General features: G+C 36.1%; 1 protein-coding gene across 1 annotated transcript in view; it reads right to left on the minus strand.

Annotated features, from left to right (window-relative positions):
* Positions 1–25,684, minus strand: part of POU2AF2 (POU class 2 homeobox associating factor 2) — a 66,622-nt gene that overhangs the window by 37,470 nt on the left and 3,468 nt on the right. The window contains exons 3-5 of the mRNA XM_072615672.1: positions 23,841–23,904; positions 23,161–23,214; positions 12,473–12,582 (exon numbers count right to left, since the gene is read on the minus strand). Of these exons, the coding sequence (XP_072471773.1) occupies positions 12,473–12,582; positions 23,161–23,214; positions 23,841–23,904 (228 nt within the window). The remainder of the gene's footprint in view (positions 1–12,472; positions 12,583–23,160; positions 23,215–23,840; positions 23,905–25,684) is intronic.

Consider the following 25,684-nt stretch of genomic DNA (forward strand, 5'->3'; position numbering starts at 1 on the left):
TAATGAAAAAGTGTATTTTGAAAAAGAGACTTGATGAATGTAATGATTAGGTATGTCTCCAGAAAACTTTTGTTACCCAGTTCATGACAAATGTGTGATGGACTCATGATGCAGAAAGATATATTTTGGGACTTGGCCAATGATTCATTTTGCTGGACTTTGCTCATTTGTTACAAATGTGGTTTTTTTTTTTCTCTTTCTTCTTCGAGAATTTTAATGGGGGAGGGAGAGATAGGGAGAGGAAAAAAAAAGAAAGCCATTGTGACATTTTAAAAAATGCATAGAAAAGAACAGAAGGAAGGCCAAATGAGTACACAGAGAAACAGGACAGTTTTGAAAGTGGAGTATACTATTTATCATATTTTTTTTTAAAAAGCAAGTGGAATAAAATAGAGATCATGGTTTCATAGAAAATATTCTTTTGTGTCTTCTGTGTACGGAAATGCTCTTTTTTGGTGTTTAAGTGATTGTAATCACTTTTCTTTGTTTTGGAGATGGTGGAAGAATTTTCTTTGCTCTACTTCCCAAAGTTCCAAAGAAATCAGATGAAATTAGAAATTACACGCTTTCTCCAATTATCTATTACCCTTCCCTAATTTATAAAAAAAAAAATCAAAATGCAAATTGCAAATATCAACATTGCAATGTAAAGTTATTAAGAAGTAAATATAGATTAAATTGTTGTAGAATGGCAACAGTTGGATATCTCATTAAACAAATCATTAGTTAACATCCCTGGTGGAAAGAAAGGCAATTATCAGGATAGCGCAAGGAGGTAAGCACATCTGTTTCTCAGTTAAGGTTTACTAATTTCTAAACAAAGATCAAACAGCATGCCTAGACAATAGATGTGTAACATTCACTTGCCTGCTGTTTTGCAAAATGTACTATATCTCTCTGCATTCATGATATTTATTTTTTCAAAGCAATCAGAAAAATATAACAAACAAGGAAATCTGGCTAATACTATAATCTTGCCTATGTAATTTGAATGGGATCAATACTTGAAATAGGTTTTTTTTGTTAATGGTTTGAATATAAAACTAAGGGAAACATGGAAAATGAAAAAAACTATAATTGTGATTTAAAGAATTACTTAAATATATGCAGAAAAAAGAACATTACCAAATGGAAACATGGCTAAATGTTGCTTTCTGTTTAGATGTCAAACTTCAGAAGTATCATGGGGTAGAGACAGAAATCTTGGAGTCTAGAAAGCTGTGGTTCAGGCCCTGCCTCTGACAAATATTAGCCATGTGACCCCATGCAGTCGCTGAACCTCAGTGCCCCAAGCAACTCTCTGCTTGCTACACACACACACACACACACACACACACACACACACACACGCACACGCACATGCACATGCACACACATGCACATACACATACACATACATACACATGGCAAGTATAAACAGGGTAGATCACCTTGCCACATTTTGCAATATGTGTATGATTTGGCTTTGTGTACATAGATGTATGTATGTATCTATATTTATCTATACACCACACCCTTGTGTGCACACACACGTATACGCATATTGATTTTTACCCATCTTCCACGTCACTGTTAAATACCTTTTGTCTCTGTAATCTAACCTGAATAAATAACAGAACCAGAATTTGCCTGGTTTCCCAACCTCAAACCCAGAACTCTTTTTGCTCTACTTTGCTGCCATAATCCTGCACCTTTGAATATGTGTTTTTATGGTCATCATCTATGTCCTATGTTCATGAAATCCTACTCCAAGACTTCATCATGGTCTGCACGTAACCCTGGGTTCTGACTTAGTGGTCAGCAGAATATAAAGTCTAGAAAAGTATTACCATGTTGGAAAGACTCCAACGATCAAATTAGCAAAGTATGGTACCTACTTTCTGAAAATCAGCCCATGTAAATATGGAGAAGACATCATAAGTAGGCTTGCTACTAAGTAACTATTTCTTTGGTTATGACAACCAACAAAATGGAAGAGAAAATGCAAAATGGCCTTGAGTTTAATGTGGATCTCTTTTTGTTCTGTAGGACTGGTAGCAGAATGATAGAAAAGGATTGATTCATCTAGGTTAGAAAGGGACATATTCTTGAGCGGGAGAAACAGGAAAACGGATGAACAGAAACAATTAGAATGACTCCATTTACATTTGTAAAAGGCTCTGCCTCCCTTTTGTCTCCCTTAGCATAAAACTGCACAGACACTCACAGTGAGTGATTCTGATCAGTCTTGCAGTTCAGGGTATGGCTGGAACCCAAAGGGAAATCATTTCTGAAGCAGCTTTCTGTATACAGTCATACAATTATCTTATTAGGTAAAGACCAAAATCCACCCTAAGTTAAAATAAAAAATAAAGTTAAGAAGATATAGCGTGCATTTAAAATAGCTCCAATTCAACTTATTTAAAGAAGCTATTGATCCCTCAATTCATCTGTAAAATGAGCTGGAGAAGGAAATGGCAAACCACTCCAGTATCTTTGTCAAAAAAATCCCAAATGGGGTCACAAAGAGTCAGACATGACTGAAATGATTGAAGAACAACAACTGATTCCCCCAAATAGCAATTGTTAAAAAAGGAACAGATATTAATATATACTACTGCCATTTCCTATGGAAATTCAGCCAATGTAACAATTATTACGAGAAGGTCCAGCTTCCTCATCTCTACTGAAAAAACAAAACCTAAAACCTCCCAAAACCCTGAAACCAAACAATGACCAAGAAATCCAACAAGCAATTCCAGTGAACGACTTCCTATATAGATTCTATAACTGCACAAAATGTCAGCCAGAAGTTTATAGACAATAGGAAAGGTAATCCACTAGAAAAGCCACCACCAGCATAGACAAACATGATGAAAGCCTTCCCATGTGATCAGAGATTGACTAGAGAAAGATGTAGCTTGCAAAACCTAGATGGAGGGAGCAACACTGGAGGGTTGACTGGAAACCCACAATGTGGACATGGGAAGTAACCACACAGTGACCAGTCTGGTATTGGACCTTTGATTTTATGTGTATAGGGATCTTCACATGAAAAAACAACTTTTATTAATGCAGGTTGACATTTTCTTTGAAATGTAACATTTTAGAGAGCATGGAGGGATTATGGAATTTTCCCAGATCACACAATGAGTATGTGTCTACAGCAGGACTTAAACTCAGGTCTTTGTGCTTCAAGGCAATCTCTCAATCCACTATGCCATACTGCTTCTCACCTTGGAGGGTTTCCTAACAGATATAAGATGTGCATACATATTGTTGTGGCTTATATCAAGCAGTATAATCAGAGTAGATTCTACCAGGATAAACATTATATAGACGCCAGTTATTCAGTTGTTTCATTGAAGCTATCTAAGACAAGATAATTACCAAACTTCTGTAACTTACTCATTCTTATATTTGTGGTGGGACTTAGGTAGGGTCAGTGGTTCAGACTTGTGATTTGATCAATTTGGGTCATCTTTGGTAGGGAAACTTCTTCTACCAGTGCTGATCTGCCACTTCTTTAATAAGTTAGGGTTTGTGTAAGAAGTTAAATGACTTACCCAGGAACACACAACCAGTACTTGTCAGAGAAAGGACTTGAACCCAGGTTTTCCCTCAGTCTAGCGCTCTATCCATGATGTCATACTATCAGTCTCTTGGACATCATGCTATACATTCTGTTAGTTAGACTTAGTTGGAGATGGTTAAAAAAAAAAAGCATGACATTGAAATTGAGACTTTACATGACCTCAGGCAGGATCTTGAAGTTAAATCCTAGTTTATACTGCAAATGCAAATAATCTTTGGCAAATGCCATGCTGTGCTTTGTCATTGAATATATTTCTGTGGATGCAGCTGCTGTAAGCCAATGTGTTCTTTGAAGTTCTTTCCGCACTGATTTATTTACTTATGCTTGGATTTCCTTTGCTTACATGTATTATAATATTTTCTATTTGAGCCTACAATAATTCTCCTTTCTCTGAATTTCTATGGTACATATGCTACACAACTAGTTAGGGGTGATGCTGGGGCCCATGCCTCCTGACTCTCCATCACTATCCTATCACACAAAATATGCCTTTATTACATATTGTCTTTTATTGCTTTTTAATTTATTTTCTGTCTCCTTCCCCAGTAAGATTGTAAATTCATTGAGAGTGAGAACCATATTTTTTTGAAAATAATAAATGTTGTGGACTAATGAAAAACACTTTAAAATGGCTGTAAATCTTGAAACACATGCTTATCATTGGAAGAAAGAGAACTATTAAACACCTACTATTAGCCACATACATCAGGCATTATTCTAACTGCTTTACAAATACAATTTCATTAGATCCTCACAACAACTCTGGCAGGTAGGTGCTATTATCATCCCATTTAATAGTTGAGAAAATGGGGATAGATAGCAGTTAAGTGACTTGTCCAAGGTGACACAGCCATAAGTATTGAAGGCTAGGGATTTCAACGCAGATCCTTTGGATTCTAAGGGAAATATTCTATTCACTATACTTAGCTGCCCAAAGAAGGAAGCAATAGATAGGAAGAGACTGAAGATAAGATGGAGAGGGGATGATAGTGGGTGGTCTGCTGAAGAAGATGGTGGGACAAAGATTGGTTAAGTGAACATGTAGATGGGTGGGTTTTAGAAAGGGGAAGAGACACCTCTCCACTTGAGGAAAAATAAAAAATAATGAGGCAACATGTGAAATTAATGGGTTGTAGATGTAGAAAAGAAGAGAAAAGGTAGTTCATATTTTCTTAGTAAATCAGAAAACAAGGCCTTCAGCTGTGAGGACAGGGCAAGGCAGTGGTATGGGAAACTTGAGAAGAGAAAGTTTAGAACATCCAATGTGGAGAGTGGGATAGAGCAGTAAAATGACTGTCTTGCTTCATTGAGAACCCAACTGAAATGAGACAGCATACGTTTGTAGTTGACTAAGTCAGCAGACTTGTGAGGCTTTTTGTAGATCTGTTCAGCATCATGTAAATAAAATGGAAGAGATGGATGGCAGAGAAATACAGAGTTAGGTTTGGTAATGCTCTAGTGGAGGTAGGATGACCTAGAAGTGAGGAAGTCCAGAGGGGAGTTTACAACTGAGTCAGTTAACCAAAGGATTGATATTGGGAAGAGAGAAAGGTGAAGCTAGCTGTCAACTAGAATAATGTCTAGTACATAGTGAATGAGGGAAGCTGGGTGGAACAGTGGATAGAGTGCCAGGAAGACTCTTCTTCCTGAGTTAAAATGCGGCCTCAGATGCTTAATTAGCTGTGTGACCCTGGGAAAGTCACTTAATCCTGTTTGCCTCAGTTTCCTCACCTATAAAATGAACTAGAGAGAGAGGTGGTGAACAACTCCAGGATCTTTGCCAAGAAAACGCCAAAAGGGGACAGCATGAGTCAGACAACTGAAAAACAATTAAACAACAACTGAACTACATAGTGAATGCTCAAGAACTGTTACTGACTGAATAGTTAAGTATTTGGAACTAGACTAAGTGAGATCATAGTTTTAATGCCGCATCCCTCAGTTTTTTTTTAAACCATATATAGTCTTATGTATAATCAGAATAGAACACTTGGCATATAGAAGTACTTAGCAATGTACATATTGGATTTAGATTTTCCAGCTTTGGCATTCATCACTACTATTTCTATTCTGAATTCAGATGTAACAGAATAGATTTCTGTAAGATGTTTCCAAATTTGCAGTAAACATATCTGGAGCTCAGTATAATTGCCATCCAGTTATCTTTATAATGATATAGCAGCATAGCTAAATCCAGAATCAAGCCATTTTCTCACTGTGTATTAGTACAAGATCACAAGAACTCTTGAAATATTAGCTCAGTTCTAGACAGGTCAATCATAATGAATGAACTAGATCAGAGGTGTCAAACACAGGTCCTAATGTAAGAGAGAAATATTCAACAAAATTAATAAAGATAAAATAGCATATTGATAATGTTAGCATGTGGCCTATAGGCATCCTTATGCTTGGCTTAGGGGTTGTGTTTCTTTTTGGATTTGACATGATTTAGATGCTATGCTATGCTATAATCACCAGGGTTTTTTCTACTTGGATAGGTTTATATGATAAGAGAAATTGTAAGACAGACCAGATGGCATCCAGCAATTTGCATCATGATAGTCAATAAGTCAGTAAACACTTAATGAACATCATGTTCAACACTGTATTTAAGTGACATGGTGATTACATGAAGCCTGTGGGGTGTAGTGGATATGGATAGAACACTGGACTTGAAGTCAGGAGACTTGGATCTTAATTCCACCCCAAATACTCATTAGTTGTGTGACTTTGGGCTAATTATTTAGCCTTTCAGAGCTTCCCTCTCCACACCCGTAAAGTGGGGATAATTTAATGGTTATAATATCTGTTTTGTAGTGTTGTGGTGGGAAAGTACTTTGCTTACCATAATGTGCTATATAATGCAAATTGTTTTTATGAGATTATTTTAATGATATTGTTTCTAGCTTGAGGTGTTTGCAACCTAATGAGGGGTTGGAATAGAAATGTGATGGATTCATAAAATACATACAAATTCATAAAAATTACATACAAGTATTACAGTGGGAAACTATGTATACTGGACATTAATGCTGTGAAGATAATGGCTAATGTAGTGATCATAAACAAGTATTATTAATTGAGAAAAACTTATCCTCATAAGATCATAGGGTTAAAACTGGGAGAGGCCATAGAAATTATTTAGTCAAAAGCCTTCCTTTGCAAGATGTGTGAACTGAGATTCAGAGAAATCAAACAACTCATTTAGAGTCAGAAAGGCAGTAAATGACAGAGCTGGGATTCAAACATGGGTCTTCTAACCACATACACAGTGTGCTTTTCCCCTGAGACATGTTGCTTCTCCTCAGAGAAGACTTCATGGCAAAGACACATTTTAAAACAGAATTAAAAAGGAAAGGAATATGAATTGGTAGAGAGCAGTATACAGGCATTTCAGGTAAGGGGGATAAACAAGCTATACAAGGGATACAAGAAGATTTTAAAATTTTAATTAATTAAAAATTTTAAAAAGTATTAAAAAGTAAAACAAATCTCTCATAAATAATGAGTATTAGGCAGAACAAATTCCCACATTAGTATGTCCAAAAATATATGTCTCTTTCTGAATTTTAAGTTGTTCACTTCTGTATCAGGAGGCAAGAAGGGTGTTTTATCTTCACTATTGTATAGTCATAGTTTACACTTCATTGTTCTCAAGTCTTTCAAAATTCTTTTTCTGTATAATGTAACCATTGCATAAATTGTCATATTTCTGCTTACTTCACTGTGCATCAGTTCATAAAGATCATCCCAGTTACCCTTGAAATCTTCGATTTTGTCTTTTCTTATGGCACAATAATATGCTATTTGCCATATATACCAAAATGTGTTTAGCCATTCCCTAATAGGAAACCCTTCTCCTTAGTTTTCAACTTTGGGCTACCACAAAGAACTGCTACAGACATCTTTGTATATAGTGATCATTCTCTCCCCCTCCTCCCCCTTTAACTCTGGTAGCGGTATCAAAAGTAGCCAGATCAAAGGGTATACAGAAGTTGCCAACATTATGGTCATAATGTCAAAATGTTTTCCAGAATGACAGAATCAATTTACAGCTCCATCAATAGTGCTCTGGTATATCTGTTTATCCATGGCCTCTCCAATATTTTCTGTTTTTCTCTTTTGTCATTGATAAGTGTAAATTGGAACTTCAATTTGCTTTAATTTGCATTTCTCTAATTATTAGAAATTGAGAGCAGTTCTTCATATGATTGTTGATGACTTGGATATATATCCTTGCCTTTTCATATCCTTTGACCATTTATATATTGGGGAATGACTCTTAATCTTACAAATTTGAATCAAGTTCTTAATATATCTCAGAAACAAAACCTTTATCAGAGAAATTAACTACAAAGATTCTTTTTTTGGTTACCTATGTCCCTTTTAACGTTTACTACATTACATTTATTTACACAAAAACTTTTAAATTACATATGGTCAAAATTATCCATTTTATCTTCCATGATTCTGTCACTTATTTAGCCATGAACTCTGCCTATTGATAGTTTCACAAGGCAATTTCTTCCTTGTTCCTCTAATTTGTTTACGATGTGACCATTTATATCTAGGTGCAACCATTTGGAATTATATTGGTTTATGATGTGACTTGTTTGTCTAAATTTAAATTCTTCAAGAGAACTGCCCAATTTTCCTAGTAGTTATTGTAAAAATTGAATTCATCTCTTGAGTAACTGGAATCTTTCGGCTTATCAAAGACTACGCTACTGTGTCTGTTTGCTTCTGTATGTTGTGTACCCAAACTGCTCCATGGATCTCTCTCTCATTCTCTCTCTCTCTCTCTCTCTCTCTCTCTCGAAATAGATTAATGATTAATGATTACTTCTTTATAGTACAGTTTGAAATCTGGTACTACTTTTTAAAACCACTTTTTCCATTATTTTCCTTGAGATTATTGATCTTTTGTTCCTCCATATGAATTTTATCATTTTTCTAACTCTAGAAAATATTCTTTTGGGAGTATGATTAGTATAGCACTAAATCAGTAAATTAATTTAGGTAATTTTGTAATTTTTATTATATTGACTTACCAATGAACAATTCATGTTTCTCCAATTATTTAGGTCTTCTGAGACCTGCTTTAGCTGCATTCTATAACTGTCATATTGTCTTATTATTGAAATTTTCTCTGATGAAGTTTTTTTATTGTTTCTTTAATTTATTCTTTGATATACTAATTCTTTAGAATTATGTAATTCAGTCTCCAGTTAGTTTCAAATTCTTTTTAAGGGCCTTTTATTGAATTTAATTTTTTATTGCATTATGATCTTTAAATATATTTAAATATATTTAGTATTTTTGCTTTCCTACATTTAAAAAATGAGATCTTGATGTCCTAATACATAATCAGTTTTTAAGTTGGCATGTACACTTGGGAATCATATAAATTCCTTTCTGTTCCCAATCTGTAATTGCCAGAAGTCTATCATTTCTAATTTTTTCTCAAGTTTGATTCAAATCCTTGTCTTCTTTTTTGTTTATCTTTTAGTTAGATTTGTTTAGGTCTGAAAGATATATATATTAAGGTTCCTCTCCATTAGTATAGTTTTGATATTGACTTATTATCTATTGTGCATAATGTCACTTCCCTGTTACAGCTTTAAGTTTTAGTTTTTTCTGAAATCATGATTGTTACCTAGTTATTGTTATTTATCTAACCCATTCTAATTTTTAGGGCATTCAGTTCTTGACTGAGATTTTCCATCATCCGTTCTAAAGGGTCCATTTTCTTTGCCATTCTTTCCTCCTTAGATTTTGAATTTTGCATTTCTTGTTTCATTTCCCCTAGGTACTTTTCTGTCAAGGGCATTATTTTTCTCTGAGGCTTACTTGGACTTGTAGAGTTGCTATCCACTATCCTTATTGAGGTTTACCCTCTGGGGTTTTCCTAAATCAAGTTATTTCTTCATGGTGTTTGGAGTTTTCCTGGATTTGCTTATCGTGGAGCCTGTATTTGGATTAAATTATGCAACTGAATAGTGTGGGCAGGGTTCCAAGTCACTCTTCTGCACTCATTGGCTTCAGAGAAGGTTTGGACTTGGCTAGGCTTAGGCAGTACCGAACTCAGGTATGGAATGCTGGAGCTACTCTAAAGCTCCAGGAGTCTCCTGCTCTGACCTCTGTGCTTGGCTCTTAGTCTAGCCTGGCTTGTCTATCACAGGATCTCTGTAGGACTGGAGGAGTTACTCTGCATTGGGTATAGGTCTTTTGAGGTTATTCTTCTTATCACTTGGTAGAGTGGTACATATCTAAGCTCTGATGGAATGTTTTCTAAGGATCTGGGCCCTTCTACCTCCTAACATGAAGCAATCTTTCCAGTTGCCTCTGTTTCATGATTTGTAAAATGAAAGGGGTTAGACTTGATGATCTATTACAGCTCTAAATTTATGATTCTATAAACACTAGGCCAGTTCCAATAAGATGACATTTAATAGAGATAAATGTAAAATTTTATTCTTGCTGCCCTACACACTCCAAGTAAACTTTACAAATATAAATTGGGCAATCTGATATAGTAGAAAGAGCATAATCTTGGGAGTCAGAGGACCTGGACTCAAATTCTATTTGTAATGCTGACCTGTGTGACCTAGAACAAGTCACCCAACTTCTTCCCTCCTCTATAAAATGAGGATTGGATTAGATGGCAGCTGAAGTCTTTTCCAGCTCTAGATTGATGAATCATTGATGCTGTGTTCCTTTTTGTGGCAATACAGTAGTTCATCTGAACAAAGATCTGGGTGCTTTAATAGACTTTCAAGCTCTTAGTCAACAGTGTGATTTGTTATCCAGAAAAGTAATGTGATCTTGGGCTGCATTAAGGAAAACATAGAACCCAGGGTCATTGTACTCTATCTGGGTCAGATTACATACGGAATATTTTGTTGCATTCTAGGAGTCACATTTTAAGAAGTTCACTGATATGATGAAGAATGTTCAGAGCAGAATGACCATAATGCTGAAATGTCTCAAGTCCATGTCATATGAGGACTGGTTGATGGAAGTAATGATTTTGAGACTGGACAAGAGGTCTCAGGAGTCACAATAGCTCTTCAAGGACTTGAAGGACTTTTTCATGAAAGAGGGATAAGACTTATTTTGTTTGACTCGAGAGAGAACCAGTAGCAATAGGTGAAAGTTGCAAAGAGGTAAAATTTAGACTTGATAACAGAAAAAAAATTTCTTCTTTCCTTCTTTCCTTCCTTCCTTCCTGCCTTCCTTTCTGCTTTCTCTTCTTCTTCTTCTTCTTCTGTTCTCTCTCTCTCTCTCTCTCTCAAAACCTAGGTCCTCCTATTTTGGAAAGGTTGGAAGGGTAGGGTTTACTCACTGGCCTGGTTCCACTTTCATCGGCACAGGACCTTTGACTTGCTCATTTTTTAATCCACACCCCCTCCCCACCTTGGGCACCCTGAACTTTAGGTGGACACCAGATCAACTTCACTCACTATAGCTCAGCATGTCTGAATCCAAGAGACCTGCTTGTCTTAGCAGCTCTGGTAGCTAGGATTACAGATATTCTCTACCATTTCTGGCAAGAAATTTTTGACAGTTAGAACTATCCAAAAGTGAATAAGTTGCCTCGGAAGGTAATGGGCTTCCTTTTATTTAAGATTTTCAGGGAAAGACTGGATGACCACAATGGGGCTACACACAGAAAGAGGTTTCTTTTTTTTAGAGACAAATTAGTCCAGATGGCTGCTGAGGTCTCTCCCAACTCTGAAATTCTGTGAGTCTGTGACCAAGTTCCAGAGAAACAAAATGATCTATTTAAAGTATATTCCTAGGTGACCAAAACTCAGAAAATAAATCTATTGTTATGTCTTAAAGAATACATAATTTTACAATATATTCTTTTTATAATAGTAGTAATTAATTCCCCTTCTCCTTCTCTAGAGACCCAGCATTCTTACCTGGTTAGTGGAGTGAGGGGAAGCCCTGTCAAACCTGGGAGCTCTGGATGCCAGGATTAAGAGGCTTCTATTAAGCTGTTTTGGTTTGTTGATCCCCCTTCTTGCCCCCAAACATGCTCCCTATCTTCTTGCTGAGCCTTTCAGCAACCCCTAGAAAGGCATGCTAGTGGCAAAAAATACCTGTTTACTCTCTTTTCCCAGATGAAGTGAGGTCCACAAGAGATGGACTTGAGATATTATACATCACAGGCAGGAGTATCTCTGAGGATCTGCTACCATTATAGTGGGGCTTTGCTACATTTGATGAGACTTGCTCATTACTGTATAATATATTTTGGTGATAGAGGTAGCATGGCATGGTGAACAGAGGGTTAAGCAAGGAGTCAGAACCTGGGCTCAAATCCCACTCCTGACAGTTATAAGTTATGTGCCCTTGGGTAAACCATTTTTCTTCTATAAAACCTCAACTAACTCCTTAGCACTTATCTAGGAAAGCACATGCAAGTTGTGATCTGCATTGATAGAGGGAGTTCCCATATTAAAAGTTACCCAAGTTGATGAAAACTAATACCATACCAACAGAGATGATTCCTATAGTCTTAACATAGTGAAACATCTGTTTTGGCTAAACCAGTACCCATAGATCTGCTGTTGTAGTAGATGGGGTACTGAGCCTGGAGTCAGGAAGATCTGAATTCAAATATAGCCACAGTGTTGGTAAGTCACTTAATCTCCTTCAATCTCAGTTTCCTTATCTGTAAAACAGGACAATAACAACACCTACCACACAGGGTTGTGAGGATGAAATGAGACAATATTTGTAAAACACTTTGCATATCTTGAAGGCTAGCTATTATAATATCATGAGTAAGTATGTATTGAGGTAGGGAGAGGATGATAGAATAGGGAACTTCATATGAAAAGCATACTATAATTTAAGATTGCATTTAAAAGTTAAATTGGAACTTACATTAAATCTTGAATTACTTGTTTGCCTGGATCGTTTTTCTGCCAGCAGATCCTTGACTGTGTGTTTCACTCTGACACCTTGATAGACTCTCTTGTTGTAGTCTCCTTGGACTTAAAAAAATTAGTTCTGAGTTAATATCAAATGAAGTCAAGGAAAATAAACTTGGCTTCTGGACAACTCAGGATGAGAATGCTAACTCTCATTAGAATAATAGTTAGTCATCATAGAATGTTTTAGTTAAATGAAACATTAGGGGTTCTTCAGTCTAATTCAGCACTGGAATCTTTTTTCCAGCATTTCATATTGTTAGAAATATCTTCTTGAATACCTGTAATTGATGTAAAAGTCAACATTTTATGAGGTGACTGTTCCATTGTTGGGCAACCTCTTGTTAGAAAGGTTTTGTGTTGAATGGAAATCTGATTTGTATTTCTACCCATTAGCTTTGCCTACTTCTACCCTTGGAGCAATTTAGAATAGATCTTTCCTACATCTAAAGATCTTTTCTAGAAAACAGATCTTTACATATTTGAAGAGTTACTGTGTTGTGTCTTTTCTCCTCCAGGTCATACACATTTTACATTTCTCACATTACATGGTTTCCAGACCTGTTATGATGGTGTCGTGTTTTTCTTTTTGTATGAGATACAATCTGTGTTTTTACATAGTTTTTTTTTTACATAGTTAATGTTTCAGTCATAAGATATTAGAGGTTGGATGTATCCATAAGTTGTGCTATTACCTCAAATAGTAGAGAAATTAGACTGGTGTGATATAATCTATAGAAATAAGAATATTAATGTCCTTATCTAAGGGAGTAGTTCTTATTTAAGGGAGGGGCCAATGAAAGAGACGTTAAACTAACTGTAAAAAATAAGACGACATCATGTGATCTCTTTATGAGGTATAAATTAGTCCCTTGAATGAATCAAAAGGATCACAACTCAGTCAAAGATCAATTAACATTTATATAGTTTTAAGGTTTGCAAAGAAGTTTATATATGTTATCTTATTTGATCCTTATAACAACTCCTTGAAGTAGGTGCTATCATATCCATTTTACAGATGAGGACACTGAGGCTAAGAATGGCTAAGTGAATTGTCCACAGTCACTCCGTAAGTATCTGAGTTAGGCTTTGAACTTGAATATTTCTGATTCCAAGTCCAATATTCTATTCATTCTATCCACCCGATTACCTACCTTCTCTTTAAGAAGAAAATTTTAGATTTCTGTTTACTTTGGGCAGTCAAAAAAAAAAGATGTTTTAATTTAATAATGCTAGTAACAAGATAATGATTCTTTATAGGCAATTATGGTATAGTAAAAAGAGCACTGGACTTTGGATTGAGGAGACTTTATTTGAATTCTGGCTCTGTCACTTATTAATTGTGTGACCTTGGGTGAGTTATATCATTTATATGAGTTTCAGTTTCCTCATCTGTAAAATAGAGATAAAAATACCTGTAGTGCTTACCTCATAGGATTATTGTTAAAATTAAAGAAGATGTTATAAAAAGCACTTTTTAAACATTAAATATCTAAATACCACTTACTGTTATTAATTCATCTTAATTGAAACCTCAATGAAATGCTACTGAGCCATTTCAGCTAGTACACAATGTAAAAACTTTATTGGTTGGCAGAATGTTATAATATGTATACTGTGCCCATATTCTATAGAGTTCACTAATCAATTGTCTTCAAACTACAATTGTAAGTGATATAGGATCTATACAGATTAAATTCCATTATAACAAAAATCTTGCTACAATAAGCAAGATTTCTATTATTTACTTCAGTGACATTGAATTTTTAAATCCAGTGACATTGGACTCCATGCTGTTCCCTGCAAGAGACCCTCCATCTCCCAAATGTGCATTTTTCTCTTCTAAATAGTTTATTATTGCTTTATGGTTCTTGTCTCCTACTGCCTTATTTTCTGTTTTGCCTTAGTCTTAGAAATATTAATTCTTGTAGGAGATACAGCAAAATATTGCTCATGGCAGAAATTCTCCTATGGTTCTGATTGTGTAATTCATTATCATCCTTTGTCCTCACCATGATAATTTTTTTCACTGTTTATCTTGAAATGTCCTCCTCTAGGTTTATACCCTTCTGGGTGTCCACTGCCCCTAGATACTCATGTTGTCTATGGAGGTAGAACACTCACTTGTAGAGGTCTCTCCAAGTACTAAATTCCTGCAGATTATACCCCTTGTAACATCCTCCCATCATAGAGGTTTCTCTCTCCTGTCATGGTAGCTCCTCCTACCACTGAATCAAGATTTCTTCCTCTCTTTTCCCATCTCAACTCCAGCTTTGACACCTCATCCATTCTCCTGTAGGACCTCTTTTTCCTGAAAGATAACAGGAGTTATTTTTCTTTCACTCTTTACTATTGACTTCTTCTGTTGTGTTGTTTGTCAGTTTCAGTTCTGTCTAACTCTTCATAACCCCATTTGGGGTGTTCTGGGCAGAGATACTGGAGTAGCTTTTCATTTCCTTCTCCGGTTCATTTTACAGATGAGGAAACTGAAGAAAACAAGGTTAACTGGCTTTCCTGGGATCACACAGCTAGTCAATGATTGAGGCCAGATTTGAATTCTTTCTGACTTCAAGCCTGGCCATCTATCCACTGTGCCATCTAGTTGCTCATCATCTTGATTAGGGTACATCAAATTTTCCCTTCTATCTTCTTCCTATCCTGTCCCCTTTTATTTTCTTTATGATCCTACAATTTAGTACACTCCAAAATACTGGTTGACCTATAGGCAGAGTGCTGTAAGGTTTAGTCCATGCTGTTTTAGATCTATTCCCCCACCACCAGTGTTTCCGTTTACATTCTGATTTCACTCTTGTCCCCTTGTATATTTATAGAAAGAAATCTCTCAATGGTCTATCTGTTGTTATTTAGTTATTATTATTGTTGTTTTTAATCCCAAAGGTGTCTTTCTAATATTTTTCTCCTGGAGTAATTTATCTCACTACTTGGACCTTCCTTGGAGAGTATTTGTTTTCCCTTTATTTCTCTTGTCTGAAAAGCAAATAGTCTACCTACATCTGGTTTTCTTTGTAGGAATGCTTCAAATTTATCTCTATTTTTTAAATTGAATGTCTGTCTTCTGTTATCTCTAGGTTTAGGTTTGGAAGTAATCATGTCAGGGTGCATGTTGTGCTTTTTTGTTCTCCAGATCACAGTATTGTATTTCCTCCTACTCTTTCTAGTGGGTGCCAAATACCCTTGTATTATTCAAATTTCCTGTCCTTTATATTTGAAGATCCTTTTCCTGGATGCTTATAGAATTTGTTTCTCTTTAGAATTATTAAATTTTATCACTGTGTGTATTGTAATTTGCACAACAAGGTTTTTTTGTTTGTTTTTAAAATGACCTTTAGATTCCTTCAATTGGTACTTTGTTTTCTGTGTTTAGAAGTTCAGGGAAGTTATCTTGTATTATTTTTTTCCATTATGGTATTCAGGGTTTTTTTTGTTTTTTTCTTTTTCACTTGTGTCCTCCTCTATAATTCTTAAATTGTCTCTGTGCAGCTTGTGTTTGGGACTAAAGTGTTTTCCTTGTATAGAGATAATTTATGTTTTTAACATTATTGCTTTTTTCTTCTCTTAGAAATTATCTTTTATTTTTGTGCATTTGCATTCTTAATCAATTGCTTTCTCTTTTGGTTCTTTGGTCAAATTTGTCATTTTGGACTCAACTTATCTATTTTTCTGATTTTTTTTCTACTGTGCAGGTCATAAGGTCATTCTACTTTTATAATTCTTATTTCTCTCTTGAGCCATTCAGGAACACTTTACTGAGCTTCGATACTTTCTTGGGAACACACAGGCTCCTCTGCCTTATCAGATCTTGACTCACATTCCTTTGTTTTACAACATTTATTCAGACTTGTCTGGATTCATTTAGCTGATCTGGAAGCTATATTCTCTTGTGGTATTAACATATTCCTCATCAATTTATCTGCTAGTGCTCAAGGCATCCAATTGAGTTTTCTTCCTATTGAGATCTTTAGTGATTTCTGTTTTTCCCCCTTCTATTCCTCTATTATTTAAGTTCTGACTTCTTGCCCCTTGAAAGTCATTTCCCTGGAGGCTGGTCCTCAAAATTGTCTCATCCTCCTACTACAATGCAGAATTAATTTTTTACTGAGCTGTTTCTGCCACAAGTGACTTCCAGGGGGACAGAATTTGCCCTGAGATTATGTTAGTCCTCTTTCCTTCAGTCTTGACTGGTGGAGCTCCATACACAAGCTGGAACCCCACTTCAGTACCTCTGTTCCTCAGTACTCTGACAGAGCATGATTTAGACAGTGCACTGCTATGCTACCCTCTCAGGCAGAGTATAGCTCCTCAATTCCTGCTTTCTATAGCATGGGACATGGCAGGAAATTGGGGCAGAGAGAGTAGAGTTGTGTTCTGTTGCAAGCCCATGGGTCTACTTGTGACACATTGCCAGAATATGGCAGCTTGTTGGGGAGAGGGTATTAGTAAACATGTTTGGAATCTCCTTTTTTTTTTTTTTTGCTGTTCATTGAGTTTTTCCCTTGTTATAGTTCTTGAGGTCTTAGATAATGGAGATAGCTGAAATAGCTTTATGTTTTGCTCGTATTTTATATTTTGGGAGGTTTGAGGAGTCACGAGGGTTAAAGAAAATACACATCTTCCATTTTGCTAGTTTTATGATCTGGAAGTCTGTGCATCTTCACTTCATGCATGAAATTTTCTCTTTCCTCATCTCTGCCTTCTAACTTCTCTGGCTCCTTTAAGTGGTAAGTATCAGCATTTTCTGATCTCTCTAAATACTAGTGCCCCATCTCAAGATCAACTCCAATTTATCGTGCATATGTCTTGTTTGTCCACAGTTATTTGCATGCTGTCTCCTTCATTAGATTGTAAGCTCCTTGAAGACAGAGAGGTCATTTCCCTTTCTTTGTATCTTCATTGAATTGCACAGTGCTTGGTACATAGTAAATGCTCATTAAATACTTATTGACAACATTTTTCAATTCATTCAGCAGTTTTTGAAAATTGAATTAAAGTAAAAAAAACATAACAGGAGATGGTAAACAGTGCCTTGTAGATCTGTATTCTGATGGCCATTTTTGGCTAAGAAAAGTGGCTGAAATATTATTGAATGTCTTAAAATCAATAGAATCACTGAGATGGAACTAGAAGGGACCTTAGGTATTGTCTAGCGGAGGCCCCTCAATTTGTAGGTGAGGAAACAGAGACTTACTTAAATAATACTCTAAAAAAATGCTAAGTATTTTCCTCACAGCTCAATGTAATAGGGAGTGCAAACATTTCTACTATATAAGGCAATGTGGCACAAGGGATAGAGTGCTGGTTTTTTGGAAAGTAAAGCCTGAGTTTGAATCCTGCTTCCAATACTAATTAATTGTATGATATAGGAAAGTCAAATAATATCTCTCAATACCAATTTCTTCATTTGAGAAATGGGGATAGGATAGAACTTAGTCACAAGTTTGCTGTGAAGATCAAATGAGGTCCTATTTGTGAAGCACTTTGAAAACCTTTAAATGAGACAGAAATGTTAGCTATTAATGCCATCTCCATTTTACAGTTTAGATTAGAGATTGTAAGTGATCCTCTCAAAGTCACACTCCCACTAAAGTGGTACAGCTAGGACCTATACCTAGGTCTTCTGACTCCCTCTAAGGGAATGCCACAGGCTTCATATATAGTGTATTATAAGTAAGAAAACCGAAGTAATTAGATACGCTAATTAAGATAATTTCATTTTACAGATCTTGAACTATACAAGTGCAGCAAGAGTTGAATGACAGTTACTCTCTTTTGGTACTGTTTTGGGTAGGTAGCTCAAGTGGTTAAAATGTATGCAGATGAGACCAATATTAGGGACTCAATGCCTTTGTGAACTCTCTAGCCTGTCTTAGTCAGATTGCATCCATAACTGCCAATGGCCAACTTGCAAATAAATGCATACTTTTAGTCACAAGGGGGTTCAGGTAAGATAGTGTTGATAGATGAGTACAAACCAGTAACCATTACTGAAAACATGATAACAGTGGTAAATGTCCTGATGATGGCACATTATTTCCTTACCCTATTTTTGATACATCTCATTGACAAAATGATAAAAACATAGCTGCATAGATAGCTAGGTGGCATAGTAGATAGAATGCTGGATTGGGAAACAGGAGAACCTGAGTTCAAATCCAGCCTCAGATATTGACTAACTATGTGACCCTGGGCAAGTCAGTTAACCTCGGATTACCTCAGGTTCATTGTCTGTGAAATAAGGATAATAATAGCATCTGCCTCCCAGAGTTATAAGGATCAAAGGAGATAGCATTTATAATAATCTTAGCACAGTGCCTAGTATGTAGGTACAATATCAGTTCTAATTACTATTATAATTATCACCCAATGACATCTTAATATCACCTCGGTGAGGGACCCTGATGCAAGGGAAAGAATGGAGCCATAACTTGGGTGACTATGGTTTTTCCCCAGAACACTAAAATTTAGAGAGTTCTGATGTCACTTGTATTCTGTAAAATAGAAACTACTGAACTTAGTGTTTAGTAAATAAAAATAATTAATTGAAACCAATACGCTTCCCATCATGGTCTTGTGTTGTCCTAAGATCTAACTGGCACAGAAGTTAATTTGCCATGGTCCCTATCTTTCCTCCATGGACATCTATGTCTTGATGTCACTGTCTCTACCTAGGAATTTTTCTGCTTCTCCTGGGTACCCAAAAATGCTAGTTCTGGGTTTAGCAAAGAACACTGAATTTGGAGTCAGAAGTACCAGCATCAACATATACCAAGTAAGTGACCACAGACAGGTCACATGACCTCTCTAGATCCTGTTTCACTGTTTGTAAAATAAGACATTGACTGGACATATTTTAAAGCTCAAGTGATAGAAAAATTAGGCTAACATGAAGTAGGCTACAAAACCAAGAATAATACTGTCCTTATGGAAGGGAATAGTCCTTGAAAACTCAGGATCTAATTGTGGTAAAGGGGCCACAACAAGGTATTAAAATGATTACCCCTAGTGATCCTTTTATTAGGTACAAATTAATTCCTTAAGTGAATCAAAAACAATTAACTTACTTGTAAAATGGGAGTAATAATTGTACTATATACCTCAAGGAATCATCATAAGGAAAGTGCTTTCTAAAGTATAAAACTATATAAATGAGATATTATCACTATTATAGCATATTGATGATATTACATAAATAATGATAACAATTTGGCCATGAATTTAACCAAGCCCATTACAGAAAGAATCAATTGGGGAAAATGGATAAAATTGAAAATCAATAAGACTAAAATTCTAGCCTAATGAGATCTTTTTGGATCATGAATCCATCACCTACCATGCTAGTTATTCCTTTTATTTTTGTCATATATGAATTTGATGAGTATGTTATTTATGCATTTTCCCAAGTCTAATAATAATAATAATAATAACTAACATTTATATAGCACTATGTATATATATCACTGTACTAAGTACTTTACAATTACTATCTCATTTCATTCTTACAACAACCTTGGGAGGTAGGTGCTATTATTATCCCCATTTTCCAGATAAGAGAACTGAGGCAAACAAAGGTTAAGTGATTTGCCCCAGGTCACATAGCTAATAAATGTCTGCAACTGTATTTGAACTCAGATTTTCCTGACTCCAGGCTCAGCTGTCTATCCACTTCACCATGTTGGTGAGAGCTTCCCATTCTTTCAGGGTTAATTTTCCCTGTAGCATTTTAATTTTTTACTTGCCCATATCTGAATTCTTTGAAATCTTCTCACCAGAAATAAAGGATGCATGTTGGATTATTTTCAGCTCTCTTTTCGTTATCACAAACTTTAGTGTATAATGCTCTTTTTACCCCAAAGTTCCATTCATTTCCCATGCTGTGACCAGTCCCTACTTATGGTGAGATTTGTGGCCAAGAATTAAGTTTCTCTCATGTTTCCTCTACCTCTCTGAAGGATAGATTTATTATTTTGTATTTATGAATTCATGAACATATGAATTTATCACAGGAAGACAGATTTTGGCAAGCAACAATGTTAGCTGTTCTTGTTTTGACAGAACTCTGGGAGACCTCTAGGAGATGCCTGAATAATTGAAATCCCCCATCACATATAATATGCCTCTCTGCATGGATTTTATATAATCTGAATTCATCTCTTTACATCTAGGCAATCTATTGTATGAACCAGTAACAGTATTTCTTTCTTCTGCCTCTTTTACCTTTAAACATGGCAGATACTCTCTGCCATATTTCTCACATCTGATTCCTGGATTTTTTTCATATGAGTATCTCTTCTTAGTATTCAATACCATATCTTATATTTATTCCTTTCCTTTTCCATAAAGTTTATCTTTCCAAAGTCGTATTCTAGCATTATGCTCCACCCTCCCTATATCTCAGTGATAAGTAAGATGTTCCCAATCCTTATAATGCAGTCTCTTTACCTTAGGTGTCAGTGGTGCTCATACTATATACACCATCCTCTTCCCTGGTCTAATCAGCCTTAATCCTTCTAGGACCACTTCTATTTAGTTTGCCCATTTCCGTAGGCATTCCACTGTGCCCCCCTCAAATCCTTCCTATATCCCCAAAGAATCTCATTAAATCCTTGAATTTTTTAACCAACATTCCTTCCACATCCTCACTTTAATTGAAATAAGCCTCTCTCCTGAGAATACCATATCTCTTTCAATATAAATGCCCCATAGTCAGAATTGGATCTTCAGTGAGAAATGAAGACTGAAAATAGACTCTTGAGGAATTATCTGTGTGAGTCGATAAGTGAAACTATGAGTTTAGATGGGTCTCTGAGAAAACAAAAGAACAAAAGGCTGAGGACTGAGACTCTGGCAACAACCTGAGTAAGGTAACAGAGGAAGAGAGCTGTCATCAAGGAATATGGAAGAAAAATGGTTAGAGGAGTCCCAAATCATGTGGGATTGGGGAAGTCAAGTAAGAAGGGAGTTTTGAGAAAGAGGGTGCCAAATGATTGGAAATTCAAGAAAAATGAAGTCAGAGAAGAAGTCCTTTGAATTTAACAAGAAGATGATAAGGGAACAGTTTCATTAGAATATTGGAGACAGAAACCTAATTATAGAGAACTGAGGAAAGAACAGGTAGTGAGAAAGTAGCATAGGGTGGTGAGTTAGTGAAGGAAAGTTTTTAAGTGAATTTTAAGAAATTTACTAAATTCATTTACAACAGTAATACAAGATGAATTAAGCACTGGGGATACCAAAAAGGACAAAAGATAGTTCTTGCCCTCAGGGAGTTTATAATCTAAAAAAGGAAACCCTATGCAATCAAATATATACAAAGTAAGCATATAGAGGATAAATAAGGAATAATTAAAAGAGAGAAGGGGCTGAAATTAAGAGGGGTTGAGGAGGGCTTCCTGTAGAAGGTGGGATTTTAGTTAAGACTTAAAGCCAGGGAGGTCAGCAGTTGGAGAAGAAGAAGAGCACTCCAGAGAAAATGCTCAGAACTGAAAGATGGAGTGTCTCGTTCATGGAACAGGAAGGGGGCCAGTGTCATTGAACTGAAGATCATGTGTTGGGGAGAAAGGTAAAAGAGGATTGGAAAGGTAAGAGGGGGCTAGGTTACAAAGGACTTTGAGTGCCAAACAGAGTATTTTTGTATTTGTTGTAGGAGGCAATAGGAAGCCGTTCGAGTTTATTATAATAGAGTAGTTTATTGATTAGACTTTAGCTTTAGGAAATGGCTGAATGGAGGACGGATTGGAGAGGGGAGAGTTTTGAAGAAGGCAGTTCCACCAGCAAGGTGTGAAGTGCAGGTGTGAGTTGATGAAGACCTGTACCAGAGTGGCAGCAGTGTCAGAGGAGAGAAGCTGTATTTCAGAGATGTTGCAAAGGTGAAATCAGCAAACCTTCGTGACAGCGTGGGGGTGTGTGTGTGAGAGAGACTGAAGAATCTGGGATGACTCTTAGGCTGAGAGGATGAGGGACTAGGAGGATGGTATTGCCCTCTACAATAATAGGGTGGATAGGAGTGGGGTTTAGCAGAAAAGATGAGCTCTGTTTTGGACATATTGAGTTAAAGATGTCTATTGTACATTCAGTTTGAGATGTCTGCAAAGTAGTTGCAGATGTGAGATTTGAGATCAGCAGAGAGACTGGGGCAGGAAAGGTAGGTTTGAGAGTCATCAGCATAGAGATGGTAATTAAATCCATGGGAGCAGAGGAGATCACCAAGTGAAATAATATATAGAAAGAAGAGAAGAGAACTCAGAACAAGAACACCTATGGTAACAGGGTGTGATCTGAAAGGGGATCCAGCAAAGGAGACAGGGAGTAAATGGTCAGATAGGTAGGGGGAAAACCAGGAGAGAATGGTGTCATGAAAACCTAGAGAGAAGAGAGTATAAAAGAGGAGAGAGCGATCAACAGCGCCAAAGGCTGCAGAGAGGTCAAGGAGAATGAGGATTGAGAAAAGGTCATTGGATTTGACATCTAATGTTATTTGTAGCTTTGGTGGGAACATTTATGTCAGAATGTTCCTCTTGTTTTTGAGACTTCTACAGTCTTTTATTCTTTTTTTTTTGAAGGGGAATGGAGAGATACAGAATATTACGTATTATGACAATTTTCAAATCATGGCAGTGATCTTACTTTTGAATGGGGCACATTTTATCTGGGCCTTGTGTCTATTTAAAGAACCCACACCTGCATAGATTGGGGAGAGCTTAAGAGTTTTATTCAAATATTCTAGATACATGCTTACATTCAGACCAGTTGTTGAGAAAACAAAGACATGTTTCCGGACAGAAAGCACAAGCAAATTTATTAAGAAGAATAAAGCGATCCTTTAACATTGACTTTTTTTCTTTACACTATTGTGATGACATGTATTTGGCAAATGACCTATGATGAATCCACTTTTTCTTCTCTGAGACATTTCTACTATCACATAAAATATGGCTCATAATGCATGAAATGACCTTTCTGTTTAACACACTATTGTCAAATACTATAAGTAATCAATGTTAGGTTCATACTTTCTGAGTGATTTAGTTTAAAAATAAATTTCGTTTCTGAACTCATTTTAGTTATTAAACATCAAATATAGTTTATTTTATTGTTTTAGAGACTATATTATGTTCTTCTCCCCAAAGAAAGTTCCAGAAGAGCAAGTTCAGATTTTATGAGCAATAGACTTTTTATATAGCTGGTGAAAATTAAAGTGTGTCTTCCTTTCTTTATTTAAAAGACATTATCAAAAGCTATCGCTTCTTGAATATCATGGCTTTCAGCTCCATACTAAATTTTATTGCTATTGCCTTTGTGTATACCTCCAAGAAGTTGCTTCTTCAGAACAGTGAGGTGGTAGAGGTCTAGTTTGAAATCTTCTAAACACTTAAAAAAGAAACAGGTTTGTATTTTGAGTTTCATGAGAAGAAAAAAGATAGACAATTAGATCAAGTCTTTCTGAACCAAATCCTCCTCAGTGTTCAAGAGTTTTTGTTTACAACAAGGCAAAACAACTTCAGTTGATGGATTGCTCAACGTGTGTAACTTATAACATTTCTTGCATGTTTTCCATTCTCAGTCTTTTACAACCAGGCTGAGAGTGTGGTCCTAAATTCAGACTGCAAATAGGAGTTTAGTGCTACTGTCCAACACCTGGCTCTGGTACTCAGGCTAACTCAGAATCAGGAAGATGTGAATTCACATGTGAATTATAAGCTGTGTGACCATGGGCAAGTGCCTTAGCCTCTTTGGGTCTCATTTTCCTTGTATATAAAATAGGGCTAATAATATCTGTACTACCTGCCTCAGATTTTTTTATAACACTCAAATGAAATTACACACACACACAAACACACATATACACACACACACACAAACACACATATACACACACACAAACACACATATACACACACACACATATACACACACACACAAACACACATATACACACACACAAACACACATATACATACACACAAACACACATATACACACACGCAAACACACATATACACACACACAAACACACATACACACACACATATACACACACACACGCAAACACACATATACACACACACAAACACACATATACACACACACATATACACACACAAACACACATATACATACACACAAACACACATATACACACACACGCAAACACACATATACACACAAACACACATATACACACACACAAACACACATATACACACACAAACACACATATACACACACGCAAACACACATATACATACACACAAACACACATATGCACACACACGCAAACACACATATACATACACACAAACACACATATACACACACGCAAACACACATATACACACACACACAAACACACATATACACACACACACAAACACACATATACACACACGCAAACACACATATACACACACACACAAACACACATATACACACACACGCAAACACACATATACACACACACAAACACACATATACACACACACGCAAACACACATATACACACACACACAAACACACACACACGCAAACACACAAACACACACACACACACATATATATACACATATCTATCTATATCCATATATAGCACTTTATAAACAGTTTAGGGGAAGGGAAAGGAAAAGAAAGGAATAAGTATTTATTAACACATACTACGTGCCAGGCACTGAGCTCAGTGTTTTACAAATATTATCTCATTTCAGTCTCACAACAACCCCTGGAAGGTAGGTGTTATCATCATCCCCATTTTACAGATGAGGAAAGTGAGGCAGACAGCATTTAAGTGACTTGCCTGGGGGTACATAGCTAGTAAATGTCTGAGGCTGGATTTGAATTCAGGGCTCTAGCCATTATACCACCCAGCTGCACTATACATTTTTTTCTCTTCTATTGTTACTGTTATCATCATCATTGTCATCATTTTTGATACCTTTTTTCAAGTTTTGTGAGGGATATAAATGAATCCACAAATAGGAGTTATGTTTCTATTGGGAGGTCTAGCATTGTGCTAGGGACTAGAGCATCAGAAAAGAGCATAAGCCACAGTTTTTCTTAGAAGTACCATACTTACCTGTGCTTATTATGAAGTGAAAATCAATCAATTAGCAATCATTCTTTCAGTTAAGTTGGCTTTATTCTGAGATGAACCTAA

Source organism: Notamacropus eugenii, chromosome 5, assembly GCF_028372415.1.
Source record: "Notamacropus eugenii isolate mMacEug1 chromosome 5, mMacEug1.pri_v2, whole genome shotgun sequence".
In the NCBI taxonomy this organism is placed as follows: domain Eukaryota; kingdom Metazoa; phylum Chordata; class Mammalia; order Diprotodontia; family Macropodidae; genus Notamacropus; species Notamacropus eugenii.